The sequence below is a fragment of the Lissotriton vulgaris genome, chromosome 3_1, assembly GCF_964263255.1.
Source record: "Lissotriton vulgaris chromosome 3_1, aLisVul1.2, whole genome shotgun sequence".
NCBI classification, from domain to species: domain Eukaryota; kingdom Metazoa; phylum Chordata; class Amphibia; order Caudata; family Salamandridae; genus Lissotriton; species Lissotriton vulgaris.
Window position 1 is genome coordinate 550,520,676 of NC_141689.1, and position 22,238 is coordinate 550,542,913.

The 22,238-nt window shown below is 44.1% G+C and overlaps 1 protein-coding gene across 1 annotated transcript in view; it reads right to left on the minus strand.

Moving 5' to 3' along the window:
- MARVELD2 (MARVEL domain containing 2) overlaps positions 1–16,778 on the minus strand; it is a 125,598-nt gene extending 108,820 nt beyond the window's left edge. The window contains exons 1-2 of the mRNA XM_086960821.1: positions 16,714–16,778; positions 9,396–10,582 (exon numbers count right to left, since the gene is read on the minus strand). Of these exons, the coding sequence (XP_086816947.1) occupies positions 9,396–10,568 (1,173 nt within the window). The 5' untranslated portion in view covers positions 10,569–10,582; positions 16,714–16,778. The remainder of the gene's footprint in view (positions 1–9,395; positions 10,583–16,713) is intronic.
- Between the last annotated feature and the right edge of the window lie 5,460 nt (positions 16,779–22,238).

Consider the following 22,238-nt stretch of genomic DNA (forward strand, 5'->3'; position numbering starts at 1 on the left):
ACACTCTGTTCATCACCACCCCCTTTTCTAAATCGTTTTTGGCCACTATAGGTGTGGCAGGGTATACTCAGACATGAGTCCCTTTCTCACTGCTCCATCAGGATTCAAGCAAGCCGGGCCGAAGAAGGCTGAAATGCCAGAAACCGGTCCCCGGTAGCTTGTCTCCTTTCTGGTGAAGAATTGGCTTGGTAGTTTAGTCTGCCCTGTTCCCATGATGCACTGGGCCAGGGACAGACTGATTTTCATATAGCCAGGTTCTGAGCTGGGATGGGGCAGTGAGATAAATAACGGTGATGGATCAAGCCCTGATCTTTGGACTGGGTAAGAGTGGTCTGTTTAACTCAGACACTCTGTTCATCACCACCCCCTTTTCTAAATCGTGTAATAGGATAAAGCCACAAAATGCAGTGGTTGTTGCTGGCTTAGTGTACATAAGACCAAATAACAGACATAGGAACAATGCACAAATTAAATGCTAAAAAGGCAAATTTAATTTGAGCAATATTCAATCTAGCTATGCCAACTATAATATCTTCAAGTCTTACGTATTAGATTTGTACCAATAGGTCCTTTCCGAGTGTCCCTCCACATGGTCACACTGCGTGATTACGTGGCTAGACGCCAACAGTGGTCTCTCTTAGACATCTGCCGTACAAATAATCCCAACCTTAGACTATACTCAGTCTATTCTTCACCACACAGGCTCCACGTATGACTGGACCACTTTGTGTACAGTGTCACAGACTCACTTAGTGCGTAGCTCCGACTATTTAGGACACGTAATCTCGGACTATGATGCCCATTATATGGACCTCCATTAGTCATCCCCCAGATCACCAATACCATCCAACCTGATGTCTCCAGAGTGACTATCTTGATGATCCAGTTTTCAGGAAAGAGCTGGATTATCGTATTCGACATTACTTTGTGGAAAACCATGGCACTGCCTCCTTGGAGACAGTGGAATGGGATGCATTTAAGAAGGTGACACAAGGTCACTTCAGACAAGTGGTGGTGGTCCGCAGAACTCTAGGTATTAAAATACATTCTGCTGAGCGACATCTTGTTCAAATGAGGAAGGCGACAGATCAGGACTCAAAGAAACATCCACAGCTCACTAAGGCTAAAACAGCCTCACAGAACTCTTAGAACAGCTATGACCCTTTAATTTTACAGCTCATGCAGCTAAGATCCATTGAGAAGCAGACAAATCAGGTCGGCTTGTAGCCTGGCTTGCACGCCAAGACACTAACCCAGCTCCAATAACTGAACTCATCCTACCCCCCCTACACTTATTTCTCTACCTTTTATCGAGCTACTCCTACTCTGGCAGGGAAAAAACTACACTACCTTTCTTGCTGTTATTACACTCACTTACATCCCTGCTACACTCAAACACGAATTAGATGCCAATTCTACCACAGAGGATGTATTGCAAGCTCTTAGAGACCTTTCCCGAACGAAAAACCCAGACCTTGATGGCCTGCCACTTGAATTCTACAATGCTTTTTCCTCGCAAATTAGCCAGCATGTATGAGGCATCTTTGGCTTACTGGCTTTGGAGTACTTCTGCCATCACTTAGAGAAGGTCTCCTCATTTCAATCCTGAAGCCTGGGAGAGCACCGAACCAACCAGCATAAGTGGAGTGGTGTGGCTCACTGGTTAGAGGCGGCAGACCCGGAAGCAGAGAATGGCCCGGGACCAGGGTTCAATTCCCGACGCGGCAGGGTCGTGGACCAGGGTCAGCGGACTCGAAAATTCTCGCCTCGGTGCCTACTCTAAACAGGATCACACTCGGCAACTCTGGGCATTAGCTTGCCTCATCTCTACAACGGCCTGCCACATTCGCCGGGGGTGCCTGGAGATACCCAGTAGGGACCATCTCACAGGGATAGCCAGGACGGGTTCCCCAGCGGTCTACAGCGCCACGACGCCTCAGGGCAGCAGTGCGCTTTACAAGACACATTACATTACATTACATTACATATCTGAAATTCACCAGACTGGGCACGTTATAAGATTTTAGGCAAGATATTAGCGGATCGCTATGCCCAGGTATTGCCAGATCTCATACATGTGGATCAAAATAGTTTCGTCCCAGGTCGCAGCACCTCTCAAAATATATGAAGGTTTTTCCATATACAAGACATAGTTAGAAGGAGTTATCCAAGAGCGGCTTGTTTAATTTTAGATCTGGAAAAGGCATTTGATTCACTAGCGTGGAATTATCTCTTCCATACTCAGACTAGATTTGAGGTCGGTCCCCAACTCCTTGCATATGCCCGTCTTCTATACAATAACATGACGTCCCGAGTTAGTACGCCTTGATTCCACCTCATTCCCTGTGGGTGGGGGAACCCGACAGGGCTGTCCCCTCTCTCCATTGCTTTTCACACTCGCAGTGCTTACGGAGCGATGGCGTGAGCTGGTGGATACTACTTGAGGACAGGAAGCACATTACGTGAGACCTTGCCCCCCTACGTACTATACTCAATGAATTTGCAGAGGGCTTCAAGTCAATTGGGACAAATTGGTGATACCCTCTTCACCCGATAAGCCACCCTGGTCCATCTCACTAGGCTCTGTATTGCTGTGTTGGCAGGACGCAGTCCTGAGCTATTCGGTGTCCACCTTTACCACACCTCTTCGGATTTATTTGACGGGGGGCACTACAGGGCATCAAAACATAAATACAATTCTGGTGCTACCTCTTGTCCCGATAGGGATAATTGCTCTGGCTAAAATTATCATATTACCTCGGCTACTCTATTACTTTGTCAATCTTCCTCTGGCCCCCCCACATTCCTTCTTTCAAGAGCTAATTTTCCTGCTGAGCACTCTTATCTGGGGTAGCGGGCGAGGTCGTGTGGAGCTGCACCTTCCACTAGATCGGGGTGGCTTAGGAGTCCCATCCTTCGAGGCGTATTACCTCGCAGCACAATTACAACAAACAGCTAACCAGATACCTCAAAGGAAACAGAATCCTGGACCCTTCCCAGTCAGGGTTCCGCAGCAACCACAGCACGGAGACTGCCCTCATCGCCACCACCGACGACATCAGGACCCTGCTGGGCAACGGTGAGACCACAGCACTCATCCTCCTAGACCTCTCCGCCGACTGCCACCGCACTCTACGCGCACGCCGCAGGGATCCGAGACAAGGCTCTGGAATGAACCACCTCCTTCCTCTCTGGCAGAACCCAGAGTGTCCGCCTACCCCATTCCGTTCCAAAGCCTCCAAGATCATCTGCGGCGTACCCCAGGTATCCTCACTCAGCCCGACACTGTTCAACATTTACATGGCCCGCTCGCACACGTCGCCCGACAGCATGACCTCAATATAATCTCCTACGCAGACGACACTCAACTGATCCTCTCCCTCATCAAGGACTCCATCACCGCCAAAGTCGAGATGCTAATACTTGAAAAGATCTTCCTCCACCTGGGAAAGCATGACCTTAGGAGTCGAGATCAGGTGCTGGGTAGAGGACCTTAAAGAACGCTGAGGCGTATAAGGTTGAAATCTTTCCCTTAGATATGGGGCCCCAATCTTATGGAAAGTTTTGAAGACTAGGACTAAGGCTTTAAAGTGGATTCTTTTTCGCACTGGAAGCCAATGAAGTGCGGACAGAAGGTGGGAGGTATGTGTCCTAGGTCTCGTTAAGAAGATGGCCCTAGCTGCCATGTTTTGAATAATCTGCAGACGGCCAAGTAGGTGCTCTGGAAGTCCAAAACACAGGGAATTGATGTAATCCAGTCTCAACATCACTAGGGCCTGGACAACTGTTTTGCGATGGGAGTCTGGTAACAGAGGAAGAACGTTTTTCAACATTTTCAACATCCCAAAGCAGGTGCCTGGCACTGATTGGACTTGCCCCTTCATTGAAAGTGCAGAATCCAGTTTGACCCCGACATTTTTCACAGTAGTGACTTCAGACGAGGGGGGGGGGGGGGGGACATATCTTTCGGCCACCAGGAATGCCAGGCTCCGTATGGACGAGAGCCAAAGAAAATTATCTCTGATTTATCAGAGTTACATTTTAGTTGGTTTCGACTAAACCACAAGAAAAAATTCAGAGTGGCAGTTGTTTATCCTGATGCCATTGAAATCAAAGCTTTTCTCGCACGTGAACAACAATTGAGTGTCGCCCGCGTATGACACTATTTTCACGCTACATTCTTATTACATGTGTTCCCCACCCCTTTTTCCCCTGTTGCTTATTTCCACCCATTGTTTGACGTTTGATAACTGCATTTAAAATTATGAAGGTACTACTTAAGCACATGATTACTTGTAATGTATGTACACACGGAACTTGCATGCTCTAACCATACATTTTCTTCTACTTTGTAGTGCCCAGCACTGATTTAGCATGTGGTGGTATATGTGTACCTTTTCTTTTTTTATTTCTTTCAAAATTTATAAAAACATATTTGAAGGAAAAAAATAAAATGACTTCAAGTCATAAAAGACACTAATCATAACAAATGTCTCTTGCAGAACGTTTGCATATGCATTTGCACAGTGCATGTATTTGTTATACATGAATTGCACTGGCAGAGATACATAAAGCGGCAGCCAATCAGGCTGAAAAAGTAATATATAGAAATGACTGTCTTACCTCTCGATTTGTCTGTGGATGTGTGAGCATGGAACAAAGAGCCAAGTATTGGTTTTAATATAGTCATTCTAGCAACTGTTTCGAGGGCTGCATAATTTAGAAACTTTACATAGCCACTATTGTCAGAAAGATTAAAACCTCTTGAAAACATTTGTGATAGAACAATACAGGCACCAACCAGTCAAGAAAATGTGAATTCCAAGGGAAATAGGGTAGATTCCCTAAGTAGGATCTTTGTGATTTACACACAGTCCTTGACAAAGCGAGCCACAGACATCTCAGGGCAGAGCTGCATCAGAGCTTCTAAAAAGAAGAACTGCTTTAAGTCAGCGGCCTGTGTACAAGTAGGGCTCTAGGCACATATGCTGCAGTAGAGGGAACACTGCTGTGGGGACCTCCAAGCACTGCCCTCAGAACGGCTACACACATTTATTTTACGTGTAAGGATAGGGGAGTTGGAATTACCTTAACCTGTGCAAGAGAATTAAAGTTTTATACTGAATGCAATATTTTGCCACAGATGTGACCAGTCATACCACTCAAGGTTTCTACATGTTGGAATAGGCATGTCGCCCTGCATGTGAAGGTAAGTTTTTAAATGTTAAGAAAATAATGCCCAATTCAAATGTGTTTCACTTAGCATGACTAAGGAGCTTGCGTTGACAGCTATTCATATTTACATAATAATAGTGCATGTTTATTTTATGTTTTCTCTATTTCTCTCTCACTCTCTTTCTCTGCGCTTGTGTTTTTTTCCATTTCAGGAGAATCATGGAAATTAAGCCTTAACTGTGGTCTTTGTCCAAGCACAAAATGTAATATTTGTGTTCTCTCAATAAAGCAATGCTCAGGATGTTCCTTTATTTTGCAACTTTCCAAGGTTGTTTCCCAGTGTCCTGGGTATGTCATCCATAAACCACACATGCCACTGTATTGCATGTCACGTAAAATGTCAATTTGTTTCCTTTATCAGTTATGCATAGTCTAACCAATTCAATGCATTAGGAAGTAGAGGTCTTTAGAAGTATCTGGTTTACCAGAATGTAAAATGAGAGAATGCGGACTATTTCCTTTCTAACCACAGTTGTCAATCAATAAAGCAAGCCGTTGGGTTGGAACGTGAAAGTAAGTAAACATGACCCAGTGTTCTCTGCTTAGAGAAACGGATTACGCTTTTTGAGAGGACTCAAGGTATACATTGACATGAACATTAAATCCCAGTTCAAATATATCAAGCATTTACAGGTGACAGACCAAGAAAAGGGACCTAAAACTCCCCTCTCATTGCATTAGTCTGAGAATTAACAATTGTAAACAGATTCCTATTGTATATGAAAAGTCTTGTTGGGGAGGGAGGTCTCAGGGCAGTTAATAGTTACACGGCCCCACTTACATCAATTGGAGTCTTTCTACCTTTTTTCTGGGGACCCCGTATCATGGTCTCTCAAACTCAGTATCCCTTTTAGCACTTGAATCTCAGGGTAATGAGACAAAGGAGTCCAAGTTTGACTCAGGTTGGTGATCTGGCTTATAAACTCAAAATTAGGCAATGTTGAAAAGATACCTAATGATCATACAACTATATACTACAAACCAAAATGACAAATGTTTACAAAATTTCAAGTGGAATTGCAAATTGAAATCCCTCCTAAATGAGCCATGCAGAATCAAAGGGTGCCTCAAAGAAATACCACGAGACAACTAACCAGGTACAACTAAACTGATCTTTTGGGTGTGGCTCCAGGTGACAATTTGCACACTAACAGGCTCTAAATACATTTTTTTAAAAGGAATGCCCCTATATTGTATTGTAATTGCATTTATTTAGCGCTTACTGCCCCTGACAAGACATTGAAGCGCTTTTTCGGTGAGTAGCACGCTACTCCGGAACCCATAAAGGATTAGTGGTGAATTAGTATATATTGAAATATGAAAGTAATTTGAGTGGTGGATATTAGTCAGTTATTTGGATTCAGAAGGATAGTGGAGGGATAGAAGAGGGTTAACGGTTTGCATTTATATAGCGTTTGTTACCCCTGATGGGGTGTTGAAGCATTTTTTTGGCGAGTAGCATGCTGCTCCAGAACCCATAAAGGATTAGTGTTGAATTAGTATAGTGAAATATCAAAGTAATTTGAGTGGTGGATATGATTAACCTTGAATTTTAACCCCTCCATAAAACCTATCTGAAAGCGCCTGTAGGCCATTAGCAGAGCGAGCTGGGAGCTCTGCGTCATCCATGTACAGAAGTACAGAGACCGGGAACGAGACAATATTGGAAACATCAGGAGTAGACACACAGAGAAATGTATCTAGGGTGTTAATATAAAATAAGAATTAAAAGGGGGCTAGTATACAGCCTTGTCCAACCCCACCGGGTGTCTTGGATGTATCGTACCCTATATGGAGCCCTGGCAATACATATAGCGCTTCATGATCAGCAAATGTAGGCCTACAGGCTTTGTCAGGTCATTTGCAATGTAAAATGAGATGTCATCACATTTAAACATCAATATGGTAATCCTATCTGCTTCAACATGAACATAAACATGGCCAAGTGGTCTTGAGAGACCCACCAAGCATTTTAGGCAGAGCCAATGTATACAACAACAGGCACATAAAGTCTCCATCTTGAGACACCTAGCATGTATTGTGAGGAAACCTGTGTACTAAATCCCTTCCTACCATATCTGTCAGAGAGCTTGCAATGTAAAGACATGTTGTATTGTCTTTGACAAGCAGCTGAATGTAATATCCCTTCCTATAATATTTTTGAGAGAGTTCACAATGTACCATCCCTTCCTATTGTACTGGTCACATGATTACACCATGATTAGCTCTGCCCTTCTGTATCTTACCAGGGTTCTTTGTTAACAATGTCCCTATCAGTTACGAGTAACGGAACTTCTTTTAAGAAGGACTCACAACTATTTTCCAATCAAAAATTCTTGGAAAGAAGATCAACTTGTGAGTGGAGACACACCACCTCTCTTAGTACTACAATTTACAGCTCTTTTTCTGTGTGATCGCTTAAGAGCTCATATACAACTGTGCTGCCAAGCCAAACAAATGAAATCACACAAAATCAGGGGATGTCAAAGGAGGTAACCAAAATCCTTCACTACTATAGTAATATATAGAACTCCATATTAAAAATATTTGTCTACAACTTCAATACGGCATAATAACAATACACCCACAAAGGCCTATTCCCTGTAACATATACTTTTCACAATAAGCAATTCAGGTGTATTGCCTATGTCATACATTTTCACAATAAACAGATCTGAACTAAGACAACTTACATAACATTTCCCAAAGAATCAATCAGGCCTAAGGCTGTGATCAGTGGCTTGGCACCATAAACAGTGCTGGACTACCATACTGTGCATTATCTATGCAATACAAGTGTTCTGTACAAGTGTTCTGTCAGTGAAAGTGTACAACTTCTGCCCAGTCAAATAAGGGGGGGTAAGAAGATCAACATGGGGGAACCAAAGCCCCTCTCTCACTAGCTCTTATTAGGTTAAAGCCTCCAAGACAGCACAGATGTCTGGTTTCCAAACACTCCTTGGGTACTTTCTGAAAGCTTCCCTGGGAATGCATTCCACCTATTGGTTACCATTGGCTTTGGGATTTGTAACTCACAGTTGCTTGCTTTCTGTTTGCTGGCTTTATTTGTTTTATGCTGTCCAGTATGACTTTGTCCCTCTCGTGGAGCATAGCCTGTGTACTGTACTCTTCCACGAGTGCTCCCTTTCTATAAACAGGCATTTAAAGTTTGTTTCTACCTTGTCACATTTGCTGTACATTACAAGACAGAGATCAAATGTCAGGCCCTGTCTTCAGACGGAGTTAGGTGTTTACTTTGCTTTCTCTGACTTCAAAGTGAGAATATTTATGTGACAATCATGCTGGGTAATGTGGGTGGAGGTAGGCTGTACAATGTAATTTTCTTGTAGCACACACAAAATGTAAATGTCTATAAATGAACCGTGCAAATATTCGAGAATATATCAGAATTATGAAAGCACAAATGAAGTAAATTTTTTGTAATTCTGAAGTGTGATGGAAACACATATTTTAATACGATTAAAACAAATCAGTACACTACTTCTACACATTAATTAGAATTACAGAAAACGTACTTCACTAGCTACACCCTTGATGAATGGATGACTATAGGGCGACCCACCCCAGCTTCCGAGGCACTTGAAACCCAATAATTGTGGGTGATTCTCCACAAAGACCTTTAGGAGTCAGGGTGAACCCGATGAAGCATGACACTACTACAGTGTGTGAGGGTTATATATACAAAAGGACTTTTTTCCTATCCCGCACGAGTCATGCGGAGCTAGCACACCCATTTGGGGTGACCTACCCCTTTCTCCTGTGTCTCGTGCATTATATAGAATCGTCCCATGACCCTTGGTGGGATACTTGTTAGTTGAACCGAGTTATTTATAGTGCATTTAAGAGGTATGAACATTGAGTGATTTAATATTTTTTTAAATCAATGATCCAAAAAAAGAAATACCTCAGCTGGTAACCCTGCGACTAGATATGGTGACCTCCAAAATATACTCATCACAAGCGGTTGGAGATACTATATCATAAATATATATTACATAAATATATATTTACACCCAAAGACACAAACATCAAGTCCAGCTGTTTGAAATTCTGATTGAAGAAATCCAGATAAGTTGATTGCCAGTATTAACAGAAATTTGACTACTACAATGAAGAAATATGTAAATTGAGCATCTTACCTCACTTTCTAGATATTCTCTCCGTTTCCTATTCTCTTCGTGCCTCCACAGCTTTAAGCAGACAATGGCACTAATGAGGTAGATAAACATAAGCACAAATAGAAAGATCATGGCTGCTGTCTGTCCACCTTCCACTCGACAAAAGGAAGCATTGATTGGCGTGTTAAACATTGCATAATAACATAGTCCTCCCCGGTTTGTATCATTCACATAGACAATAGCAGCAGCAAGGTATAGAATGAAGAGTGCTACATTTATTCCAAACTCCGTTAAGGGCCACCAGTTGGAATCCAGGAGAATGGTTCGATAGTACATGGACATGCCCAGCACAAGGAGAACTACCGTCGTTATCCAAGCCAGGCCCGCTACCACAAGCACAAAGGGGGTTTTAGGCCCACTATAATAGTATCCTCCAGTCATGCTGGTAGCTGCGTACCCATAGGGCTGTGTATATCCAAACATGTTGTGCCATTCATTGTCTTTGTGGATATACGCTGTAACGCAGGCAAAGACACCTGCACCCAGAAGCAACTCCACAATTCCGAGAATCCTCAGCAATCCTGGCCAAGACTTCATGTAGGCGTATCTCATGTTATACTCTTCCACCCTCTCGCTATATGTTTTTGCTGTTTGAGTATGGCGATCTAAGGACCCGTAGGGGTCTCGTGGAAGCATTGCTTCAGCTTCCTTTCGGGAATTGTAGCTTCCACCTGATCCACCATATTGATCTTTGTAAGAACTGGCAGCAGATTTTGAGTTCAAATCAGAGTCCCTTCCATGTGTGGGTGAGGGCGGTGGTGAACACTCCGCCCCCTTCGAGATGTAGTTTACATCAGACATGGGATTCTCCCAGTGTCCATTTTTACTCCCCCTGAAGAAGTTTTTCCATGAATCGGGAATGAATCGTCGTACTGGTCGCAATTCAAGAGCAGTAGCTGGATCCTCACTGTCACTTGGATAAAAGTCAGGGCCGAAAGGAGGCTGGAGTGGAAGAGGAGGTGGTGGGAGCGGATCTGCACTCAGAGCCAGTTCACAATTTTGCAAGCTTTGAAGTGATCTTCCAGCATCCATGTGCTGGATTGAGTCCACCGGTACCTCATCATAGTGAGAAGGCTTTCCATTTTGTACTTGTGCCCGTGACCTTTGTCCTGATAAGAAATCACCTCCAGACATTTGTGGTTTGTACACTAGTGAGAAAAAAAAAGAATAAATGTTTAGATTTAAAGATAGTAGCTGTCTTCATGAGCACTTTTACCTCACATTTGTTCACCGAGGTATGCCTTTTTCAAGGCTTGCTGTGTGTGCCATTTCACAAAAGGATGGATGAACTCGACTTTTCATTTAAATAACTTTAAGCAATGAAGGTTCATTGGTAATACAGTGAAGAAAAGAGAAAGAACAGGAGTGAGGAAAGCAGTTCAATGGCCTTAACATCTGCTTTGAAGAAAGAAATGTGGTAACAATTAAATCTCGGTAAGCTGCACAAGGACTCAAGGAGGATGGTTGGATGAGGGATTAGAGGCAAAGGCATCTCCTACTTCTTATGGAAAGACGTTTGTAAAGTGAATTGACAGAATGGTTCAAAACTCACACTATTATCACAGGTCTGAATTTCTGATTAGATCTAATGTCTCTCCTCTGCAGAATAGGTAGCCCTTCAAACCCAATACCATAACTGATCATCTCACTGATCCACCCGAAGCCCATACCAAACGCGGAGCGGAGCATGGCAGATGCTTGGTAAGACGCACTGCAACAGTAGGGCTTGGAGTAATAGGGATTAAAACGAAGTAATCGAGGCATTATCTCGATTACCATTTTAATTGCCTCTGTACTTACATTGGGTGTATACCAGTGCACGTCTACCGCCTTCCTCGAGCAAAAAGCATTGGAAACCTCATGCCCGTTCTAGTGACATTTCAAAAAGTGATCATGTGATAGAATGTTGGACAATAAACACAGGCAGAAATGTGTCCATCCCCTTCTAAAGCCTGAAACTTGTAGTGATGGGTAAAGGTGAAAGCAGAAGCCCATATCACTGTCAGAAAAAAGCCCTTTACATACACATAGATGCAACCATTCTTCTAGGCGGATTCCTCTAGGGGAATCAACCAGAGGACGCCATAGCTATGGTGGGACTAATCCAAAGCCTGACCTGATACCACAAATGTAATTTAGCCTGGTTTATTTATAAGGCAATTGCAGACCATCAGGTGTTGGATATTGCCTATGGAATTTAAAACACCGAGTGCCTTGTAGTATAGTTCCTATTTATTCCAAGTCACATAAGACTGTTTTCTTCTTAGAACCAAATGAGTTAATGATGGAATAGAATGTTAGGTGTGCATCTTATGAAGAGATGAGAGCTTCAGAGTGGATGGCAGTTCCATATCTCAGTGGCTGTGGTATTCCTAAATAAACTTGTTCCCACTCTACTTAGACTATCGTAATTGTATGGACAGAGGACATAACAATTTAACACTGGCGACAAGGATGGGATCCGCTATAGCTTCCTAGTGGGCATAGAGGCCATTTGTCTTTACAAGATACTTGGCTGTTCTGAAAACCTTGCTTTCTCTTCGGACAACAGCAGGTGTAAAACCAGCACCACAACAACATACGCATTCTGATTCTCTCAGTGAGTTCATTCCCGGAGTCTAGATATACGATACGCACCATCTCCTCTATGAGATGAATATGCCACCAGTGGTTTGGACTCTCAGAGACACTATGTATATTCTACCTGAGGCAATTTACAATGACTACATGGATAGCAGTTCTTATATTGTGGCTAACAAGTTTTCAGAGAAGATTCATAAAATAAAGTGCTGGAATCTACTGGTTCTCCTAAAGCAGGCGCACACGTCCATGCCGAAGATACCCACCACCACCATAATTTTCCCAAACTTACAACCGCGCCGAAGGTGCGCCAAAGGTAAGCCCGTCTACGCCCGTCCGCGCCTGGACTGCGCCCAGCGCCTGTCCCCCTGGCCCCCGTCCCTCCCACCCCCCCCGCCTTACCTACGATGCCGCCACCCTCCTAGCCCTTAACCCCGGTCTCGCCCCCAACTGCGTCCAAGCCGCCCCTGGACAAACCCATGGACCTTTCTCCTGCTACTCATGCAAATTCAGCGGCACCGACAACATCTCCGCTACGACCACACCACTGACTCCCGACCCCAACCACCTACAATGCATCCTTCTCAACACCCGTTCGGTCCACAGGCACGCCATTGACCTATGGAATCTACTTGACACCATTTCCCCAGATATCGCCTTCCTAACGGAAACATGGATGAATGCTTCCTCCGCACCAGACATCACCATTGCCATCCCTGAAGACTATAAGATCACTCGCAAAGACCTTACCGGCCACACAGGAGGAGGAATCGCTATCGTCCATAAGAAATCACTCCGCATCTCAACCAGCTCTGACGCCAACCTCGCCAACTCCGAACACCTTCACTTCCAGATCCACATCGACCCCAAAACCACACTCAGAGGCACTCTCCTCTACAGACCACCAGGACCCCGCGCAAAATTCAGTGAAGACATCACGGACTTCATCACTCCACACGCGCTCCCCTCCAAAGAATACATCCTTCTGGGAGACCTCAACTTTCACCTTGAAAAGATCAACGACCGCAACACCACCACCCTCTTGGACAACCTCGCCAACCTCGGACTTAAACAACTGGTCACTTCCCCCACCCACATCGCAGGTCACACACTAGACCCCATCTTCACCTCCAGCAATCATGTCTCCTTCAGCCACACTACGGATCTCCTCTGGACTGACCACAGCTGCGTTCACTTCACCTACAACAAGCCCAAACCCACCAACCACCTCCAACCAACTCTGCAAAGAAACTGGAACAAAATCACCACCGACCAGATCTCCTCATCGCTCCTTCTAAACACCCCAGCCCACTCCTCGGACCCAAACCTAGCCGCCGCCAACTTCACCCTATGGTTATCCAACACCGCCGACACCTTAGCACCACTGAAAAAACGTCAAAGCAAACCTGGCAACAAGAAGGCCTCATGGTTCAACGATGATCTTAAGAAGTCCAAGAAACTCTGCTGCACCCTTGAAAAAGCTTGGAAAAAAGACCCAACCACCAGCACCAAGGACGCCTTCAAAAACGCCACCCGCACTCACCACCAACTAATCCGAAAGGCCAAGAAAACAGCTTTCAAGGATCGACTTGACAACAACGCCCACAACAGCAAGGAACTTTTCAACATCGTCAAGGAGTTTTCCAATCCCTCGGCCAACTCCAACGACATCACCCCCTCTCAAGCCCTCTGCGACTCCCTAGCCTCATTCTTCCACAACAAGATTGCAGACATCCACAACAGCTTCGACAACCAACCCGGAGCCCAACCCACCCAACCACACGCTGAACACTCTCCCCCCGCGATCACCCTTAACGACTGGAACCCAATCTCCACTGAGGACACCATCCGCCTGATGAACTCCATCCACTCAGGATCCCCCACAGACCCATGCCCTCACCACATCTTCAACAAAGCAGACTCCGTCATAGCACCGCACCTCCGAGACGTCATCAACTGCTCCTTCAACTCCGCCACCTTTCCGGAAAACTGGAAACACGCTGAACTCACCGCCCTTCTGAAAAAACCCACAGCGGACCCCACCGAACTCAAAAATTACCGCCCCATCTCGCTCCTTCCATTCCCGGCCAAAGTAATCGAGAAAGCTGTCAACAACCAGCTCGCCGCTTTCCTCGAAGCCAACAAATCCCTCGACTCCTCACAATCCGGCTTCCGAGCCAAGCACAGCACTGAAACCGCCCTCATCGCAGCAACAGACGATATCCGATCTCTACTGGACAATGGAGATACAGTCGCCCTCATCCTCCTCGACCTCTCTGCAGCATTCGACACAGTCTGTCACAGCACCCTTTTACAACGCCTCAGCAACATCGGAATTAATGGAAAAGCACTTGAATGGATCACCTCGTTCCTCACCGGAAGAACCCAGAGAGTCCGCCTTCCACCATTCAAGTCCGATGCCACCGAAGTCATCTGTGGCATACCACAAGGATCCTCTCTCAGCCCCACCCTCTTCAACGTATACATGAGCCCCCTTGCGACCATCGCCCGCCAACACAACCTCAACATCATCTCTTACGCGGATGACACTCAACTGATCCTTTCTCTCACCAAGGACCCCAGCACCGCCAAAACTAACCTACACGAAGGAATGAAAGAAGTTGCTGAATGGATGAAACACAGCCGTCTGAAACTGAACTCAGACAAAACAGAAGTCCTCATCCTAGGTACATCCCCCTCTGCATGGGACGACTCTTGGTGGCCGGAAGCCCTTGGAAAAGCACCCATCCCGACAGACCACGCACGGAACCTAGGCGTTATCCTGGATTCTTCACTTTCAATGAACAGACAAGTCAGCGCCGTATCCTCATCCTGCTTTAACATCCTTCGCATGCTCAAAAAAACATTTCGCTGGATCCCCACAGATACCAGGAAAACAGTCACCCATGCTCTGGTCACGAGCCGACTGGACTACGGAAACACCCTCTACGCAGGCACTACCGCTAAACTCCAAAAGAAACTCCAACGAATCCAAAACGCCTCAGCCAGAATCATATTAGACATCCCACGCAACAAACACATCTCTGATCACCTGAAAGACCTCCACTGGCTATCCGTCAATAAGAGAATCACTTTCCGACTGCTAACCCACGCACACAAATCACTCTACGACATCGGACCAGAATGCCTCAACTCAAGACTGTCCTTCTACACCCCCTCCCGCCAACTACGTTCCTCCAGCCAAGCCCTCGCCACTGTACCTCGCATCAACAAGACCACCATGGGAGGCAGATCCTTCTCTTACCTGGCTGCTAAAACATGGAACTCACTCCCCACTTACCTTCGCCTTACCCAGAACCACCTAGCTTTCAGAAAGCAACTTAAAACGTGGATATTTGACAAGTAATCCTCCTCCCCCTCCTTAGCGCCTTGAGACCCTCTGGGTATGTAGTGCGCTATATAAATTATCTGACTTGACTTGACTTATTACCATGCTCCGATTAACTAACTTTGCTTTCTAACACACACATACTTCAAGCATGGTCTTAATAATATAACAGGCATATTAAGGAAGATCCGGTCTTCCTGGCAAATGTATAGGGCACAACATATATAGCGCCTTTTAGTCACTTCCCTCCCCCAAGATAAACTTACGCTGCTTCCGTTTCCCTCAACTATCATCCTATTAAAACCTTTGCTCTCGCTTTCACTGTTGTTGTTTTAGATTACTCTTTGTGCAGAGAGCAAAATGTTTTAGAATATCACCCATCAACTACAAAACACATCTAGTCACTCATTGTTTTTGATTAGGTCTCCAAAAGATTCATTGCCCATGTATGGTCCAATTATTGTATGCTTATACACTGAAAGCACAGCAATTGTTATACGGACGTAATCTCTTTTGTAGGCCTCCCTTAATAAGTGCCCACGTGTACTGAACCGGTTGATACAGCGCTCCTGCACCCCGAGGGCAGCAGGGTACCACACGAGTGGCATGAAACGGGACAAGTCCGAGATGCTGAAGGGAAAGAGAAGCTTACCCCGCTGCTGCCGCCAGTGCAGTGTCTACTCCGCCTGCGAGGCCCCTTGGGCAGCTGCTGAATGTGCTATAACTATTCTGGAGTGTTTTGGGGAGGTTTTTTGCTATTTTGATGCCCATGCTCTTCGGGGACAGTGTTTTATGGGAGTTGGTGCTGTATCTGCAGCCTGTCCTTTGTGGGAGAACAGCTTAACTGTTGTTGGAAATGCATTATGGGTGTTAGAGAAGCTTGCTAAACGCTGTACATTAGATATATGACTTTGTCAATAATGCTTGTTTTCATGGCGGTGATGATTGTATCTGTGCCCAGGGCAGTACCAGACCACGCAGAGCCAAACATACCCACCCCATCTTGCGCTCAGTAGCCGACAGATACTTCGAGGAACTAAATAACCACAAACAGCGAAACAGTAACTACGCCGGCCTTTTTCTAAGTAACAGCAGGAAAAGAGGGGACATCAAGACCAACGCTTGCGCTCGGACGGCACGACTTTTTCCCTACTTGGAGTGAACCCTTCCCCAAAGAGCCGCCCTTCAAGACCAGTCCCTACGAGGGTAGGGGGGAGAGACGACAGCTCTCGCAGTGCTCCGACCGGGCAGTGTAGTAGCCCTCTGTGAACGCGCGGGAAACGTTAAACAAAGGGTGTTGTTGTACGGTGCATGTGCGGGGGGCACAGTCAGCGCAATAGGGTCTCTTACCTGTTCCCGTGCAACAAGTAGCTTCCTCTCTCGTTGGCTCCGCCCATTCCGACACATTGTGGAAGACTCCTGGGTCAGGTGACCGGCCCGCGGTGACGTCACGCCGAAACCTAGCGCAGGTACTGGCTTACCTGTACAGTAAATGTTTCCAGTTTCTTCCCAGCCTCTCGGCTCACAGCAGGCCAGTTAGTGCTTGCACAACCACTTTCTTGTGTGTCTCTCTCGGGGGGGGGGGGGGGGGGGCGTAATGAGCTTCCCATGTAATATGGAGCCTTGAAAATCGAATACTAAATGTCAGATGCCAATGCGAATAAAATGTAATGTTAGATCGAGAAGCCATGTCTCTTATTTGTGGCAGACTCCGTTATAGTTTAGTGGCCTTAGTTAAAGTGCGAGGTGTTAGTCTACGTACTCCTGGCTTTGTAACAAGAATGAGTGCATTCTGGGTCTTGTAGTTTTACATAAAAAATGAATACATGAATTGTATATCCTAGTATGCAAAGAGCTGCCTGGAAAGAAACTTGGACCGGCTGAAATGGTCGCACATACAAAGGGCGTCTATTTATAGTTTTTATTTAGAAAGTTATCGCTGTTTCTATGTTCCTATTTACACTTGAAAGAGCTCCATGACTTGAGTGGAGCATATTAGTAATACTATAACTCAAGTCACTATTAGAATGTTAAAATGTGGAGAAAATAAGTCATAAACATCTTTTAGACGTGTTTCCCAGGGAAGGGCAGGTTTCAGTTAGGAGTCCGTTTATCATAATCCCGAGTCACAGATTTGGGAAGGCATGTGTGGAAATATACCCTTGGGAGCCTAGTCACAAATAGAAATATATATGTGTATATTTACTCTCGTCAGTGGCGTAATAAGGAGTGCCCCTTGCTCTAATGCAAAGCCCCCCAGGCCTAGCTTGGTAGTAAAAGGCAGCTATAATTGTAGATGAGATCAGTGGGTCCCTCATACACGGGGCTCCAGTAACACTGCACTTGCTGCACCATTGCGGGCTGTGCCTCTTTCTCAAATGAATATTTACTACTCTAACTTTGCACTTCTTTACTATTCTCCACTTCTGAGGATAGATTTAGACCAAGGTGTATACTTACATGCCTCCACCTCCTGTGGGGGGGGGGGGGGGTGAAGCCTCCTACAACAGGATATATGAGTGTACATTTAACACTAGGGACTCCTCTATTGGAAAATATCTGGAATATTATTTACATTTATTCTTTAAAAAATTACAAAAAATATTTGAGCATAATATAAATGTATATTGATTTCAACTATGTATTATTATCAGTTACAGTCCATTAACTCGTTAATTGTCGGAACCCCTTTTAGAGGGCCACGGGACACTCAGGGGCTACGGGGCCCAACCGTGATGGTTGACGCCTCTTACTCCTGCTGCCCTGGGGCCTGACCTACTATGGATCCTGCGAAAAAGAAAAACAAGGGAGACCCTACTCACAACGGAACCAGGGTAACGTGTATATCCAATGAACAATGGTTCCTGTGGCATAACAACTTGTACAATTTATATTTAGTACAACAGCTCAATGGCGTTTTTTAATTATCATAGAAAAAGGGGCTTGGCAAAGAAAAAGGCACACTCATACCAGATTCTGAAAAATGCTTTTGTAATTTACATAAGGCAGTTATAACAACGACATATATACAAACAAAGAAGTGCAATGTGTCCCCAGTGATATTGTGAGCGAAAACAACAACCACATAAACAATAGGTGAGCTGTACAATTTTTCGACTATGAATATTTACAAGAGGGAAATGACCAAACGCAACAATAAATCAATTTGTCATCAGTGACTATCTACAGTCATAGAACACTGTGTTTTAAGGGTTCATTCCCTATGGCGTCGACGGCGTTTCGACCTATTAGATGAAGGTCTCGTCAGGACTAGACAGTGAGGGACATCTATAAAGAGAAGTGAAAAAGTGAGTAAGTGTGTGTATAGTCGTATTAATTAATAAAAGTATATGAATTAAATTCCAATGGGATGTACCTCGTGGTGTCTTTTATTACAACCCATGCGTGATAGAGTAATACTAGAAATAACTTACAGTGAACCCAGCCGGGCACTGTCAAGAAGCAAGGAAAAGGAGGTATTAATGATGTCACATTTACTGAGACATAAGCAAAAAAGTGCAAAAACGTCATGTTCAAGAACTTACCACTGTCATGGAGTCGTGTGGTAGTCCTATATGAGGGCTTATGGTCAGTGCCGATGTAACAGGGAGATACCTGACAATACAAGTGCACAAATTACTTAGATGCTAAACAGAGGCTCTAATACCGCTGCGGATGTCAGTCAGGGTCTTGAAATAGGTTCATACCTGTTTCGAAGGATAAACCGCTCGGTAGCGTTTTCCCGGTCGTCTGTAGAATGACAGAATCTGTTCCGGGTATTGACGTCATCACGCTTTTAACGTGATGCGTGCGGTGCGCGCGCAAGCAGAGAAGGGCTGTTTATAAACAATGACAGATTTTCTGCTTCGGTCCTATTTACATGAAGCATAATCGTAGTTGTAATATATACAATAACGCACAATATATTATCCCTGATTCCACATGCAATTAAGGAAGAAATATGTCTCATGTTTGCAACGTAGTGTGTGCAAAATCAGACAGGGGCTATTTATAAATGTGGAAGGACGTCTTGCCTCGATCCTCTTTACATAGTCATACTATAGTATTGATCAAGTTTAAACATAGTGTAGTGTATGACGATTTTTCAATAGCACTCAATATGTTACAAACAATATAGCTCCAATAACAGTTTGCAATCATCAAGGGAGTATACATTTATCCAAAGCAGAAACAATCATAAGCGCCCCATATTTCGTCTCGGAATTGTTGTATGCCTAAATCATTGCTCTACATTAATACACATTATCCGTGACATACCACAATACCCCTCAATTCAGAAGTTCTTGCTCAGAAATGCTCAGGTTTACCAGATCTCATCAGGTCATCAGGGTCGAGACAAAGCCCCTCCATTCATCTGCAGAATTTAGACCATCCTTAATTGAATTGATTTTATCAATCCAATGGCACTCACGTCGTAGCAATATCTGTGAAATATCACCACCTCTTTCAGGTACTGTCACAGTGTCTACCACCTGCCATTTCATCTGGTCTGCAGAATGATTTTTCTCTAAGAAATGCCCTACCAGTGGTGCTGTTAAAACTGCTTTTCTTATGCGGCTGCGATGTTGGCCTATTCTCGCTTTCACTGGTTGTTGTGTCTGCCCAATGTATGGTAAACCGCAAGGGCACCAGATGCAGTACACGACATTACGTGTGTTACAGTTTGAGAAAAACTTCAGTATGTGTTCATGACTACCATGTTTAAAGGAGTTTGTCTTCTCTGTCAGAGGGCAAATCACACAATTGCCACAAGGGTGATGGCCCAAGATGGGTGGGAGATTCCATGATGTTTCTAATGTGCCACCTCTCCTAGTACTTTTCTCCGTAGATGACCTAACCAAGTGATCTTTCAAATTTTTCCCTCTTTTGTAGGCAAATAAAGGTACATCAATTTGAGGGTCAATACTTTTTATGATATTCCAATTTTTTATAATTTTCTGACGGATCTTATTAGTGTGAATACCAAAAGTGGTGACACATACAATTTTCTCCATTTCTCTCTTTGGTCTAGTAACCAATAGTTCCTCACGGGGGCAGTACCAGGCACGTTTAAGTGATTTTCTCACTATTTTATTCGGGTAGCCTCTCTTTAGTAATTTGTTCCTTAGTATTTCTGCTTCTTTTAGATAGTCATCTCGCCGAGCACAATTCCGACGGATCCTTAAAAATTGCCCAAAGGGCAAACCGTCTCTCAGTGCTCTAGGGTGTTGGCTCCTATATGACAGCAATGTATTTTTTTCGGTTGGTTTTCTATGAAGAGATGTATAAAGTTTACCCTCATCATGTTGGATACTCAAGTCAAGGAATGGGATCTTATCTTTTTGCAATGTAGATGTAAAGGTCAAGTGTGTTTGAGCAGTGTTTAAATACACAACAAATCTCTCAAAATCCTCTTTGTTCCCTCTCCAAATAAGAAAAATGTCATCAATATACCTATACCAGCAATTAATACTGGTATGGTAAGGATTATGATCACTTAGGACAAGTTCATTCTCTACGCTGTTCATGTAGATATTAGCTAAATTTGGAGCAAAAACTGCTCCCATGCTCGTGCCACTACATTGTTCGTAATATTGGCCACTGGATACAAAATAATTCCTTTGCAGTGCTACTTCAAGTAATGCAATTATAAAGGAGGTGGGCACAATAAAAGGTCTTGGTCTAGTATCAAGTAGATGTTTTATGCAACCAATACTTTCGACTTGGGGGATGTTAGTGTAGAGTGATGATATATCTAGAGTGGCTAGCCAGTCTGTATCTTTATCAAATGCCATGTCTTCTACTAGATTTATCATGTGCATTGTATCACGCACATAACTAGCTTGTAGGGGAACGTAGTCTCTTATGAAGAAATCTATGTATTTCCCGATTGGCTCTAAAATCGAACCACACCCTGACAGGATGGGTCTTCCTGGGGGGTGTGTCACACTTTTGTGCACCTTAGGGAGGGTGTATAGGACTGGGGTTCTTGGATTTGAAGAATTTAAAAATTCAAACTCTTTCTTAGTTATAAACCCTTGGTCTAGTCCCTCTTTAGTGATGGTCACAATTCTCTCACAAATCTCAGTTACAGGGTTATGCTGGAGTTTCTTATAATGCTTCTCTTCAGAGATTTGTTTATTTATTTCGATGTCATAGTCAGTTCTTTCCTGGATGACTATACCTCCACCCTTGTCTGCGGGTTTGAATATTATTGAGGTATTTCTTTTCAAATTCTCAAGTGCTTGACGTTCTAACAGCGAGATGTTGTATGGTATAAATTGTCTGCTGTTTTTTAGGGTATCTACTTCTTCCAAAATCAATTTTTCGAAAGTAAGTATCTCTGGAGGCATCATACTGTTTGTGGGATAAAAGGTAGAAGGCAATTTTAAACCAGTAGTCGATTCATGGCTAATAAAATCGCGATTTTTAAAGAATATTTTTAGGCGAATTTTCCTGAAGAACTGGAATAATTCAGATTTTAGGTTGAAATAGTTACTCCTTTCTGTGATGACAAATGAAAGACCTTTACTTAGCAGGGAGATTTCGGAAGATGACAATGTATGTTTAGACAAATTAAAGATAGGTATTACCTCCATATTGTCTGCAAGATCAGATGTATTGGGAAAAGTAGATATTACATCCATATTGTCTGTAAGAATGGATACAGGATCTAATATGGTTGGGGCCCCCATTGATAGTGCTTGTTTCTTGTTTGGCGTTCTCCTGAGTATTGATGCCAGACTCTTTTCTTGTTGGTCTTCCCTCCTTTGTCTAAAAAAGGTTGGCCCTGATGATTAAAGTTACTAGGCCCAGCTTGACCGTCAGAGTCACTCGAACCTCCTGAAGATTCGGAAAAAGTTACCGGCTGGTTT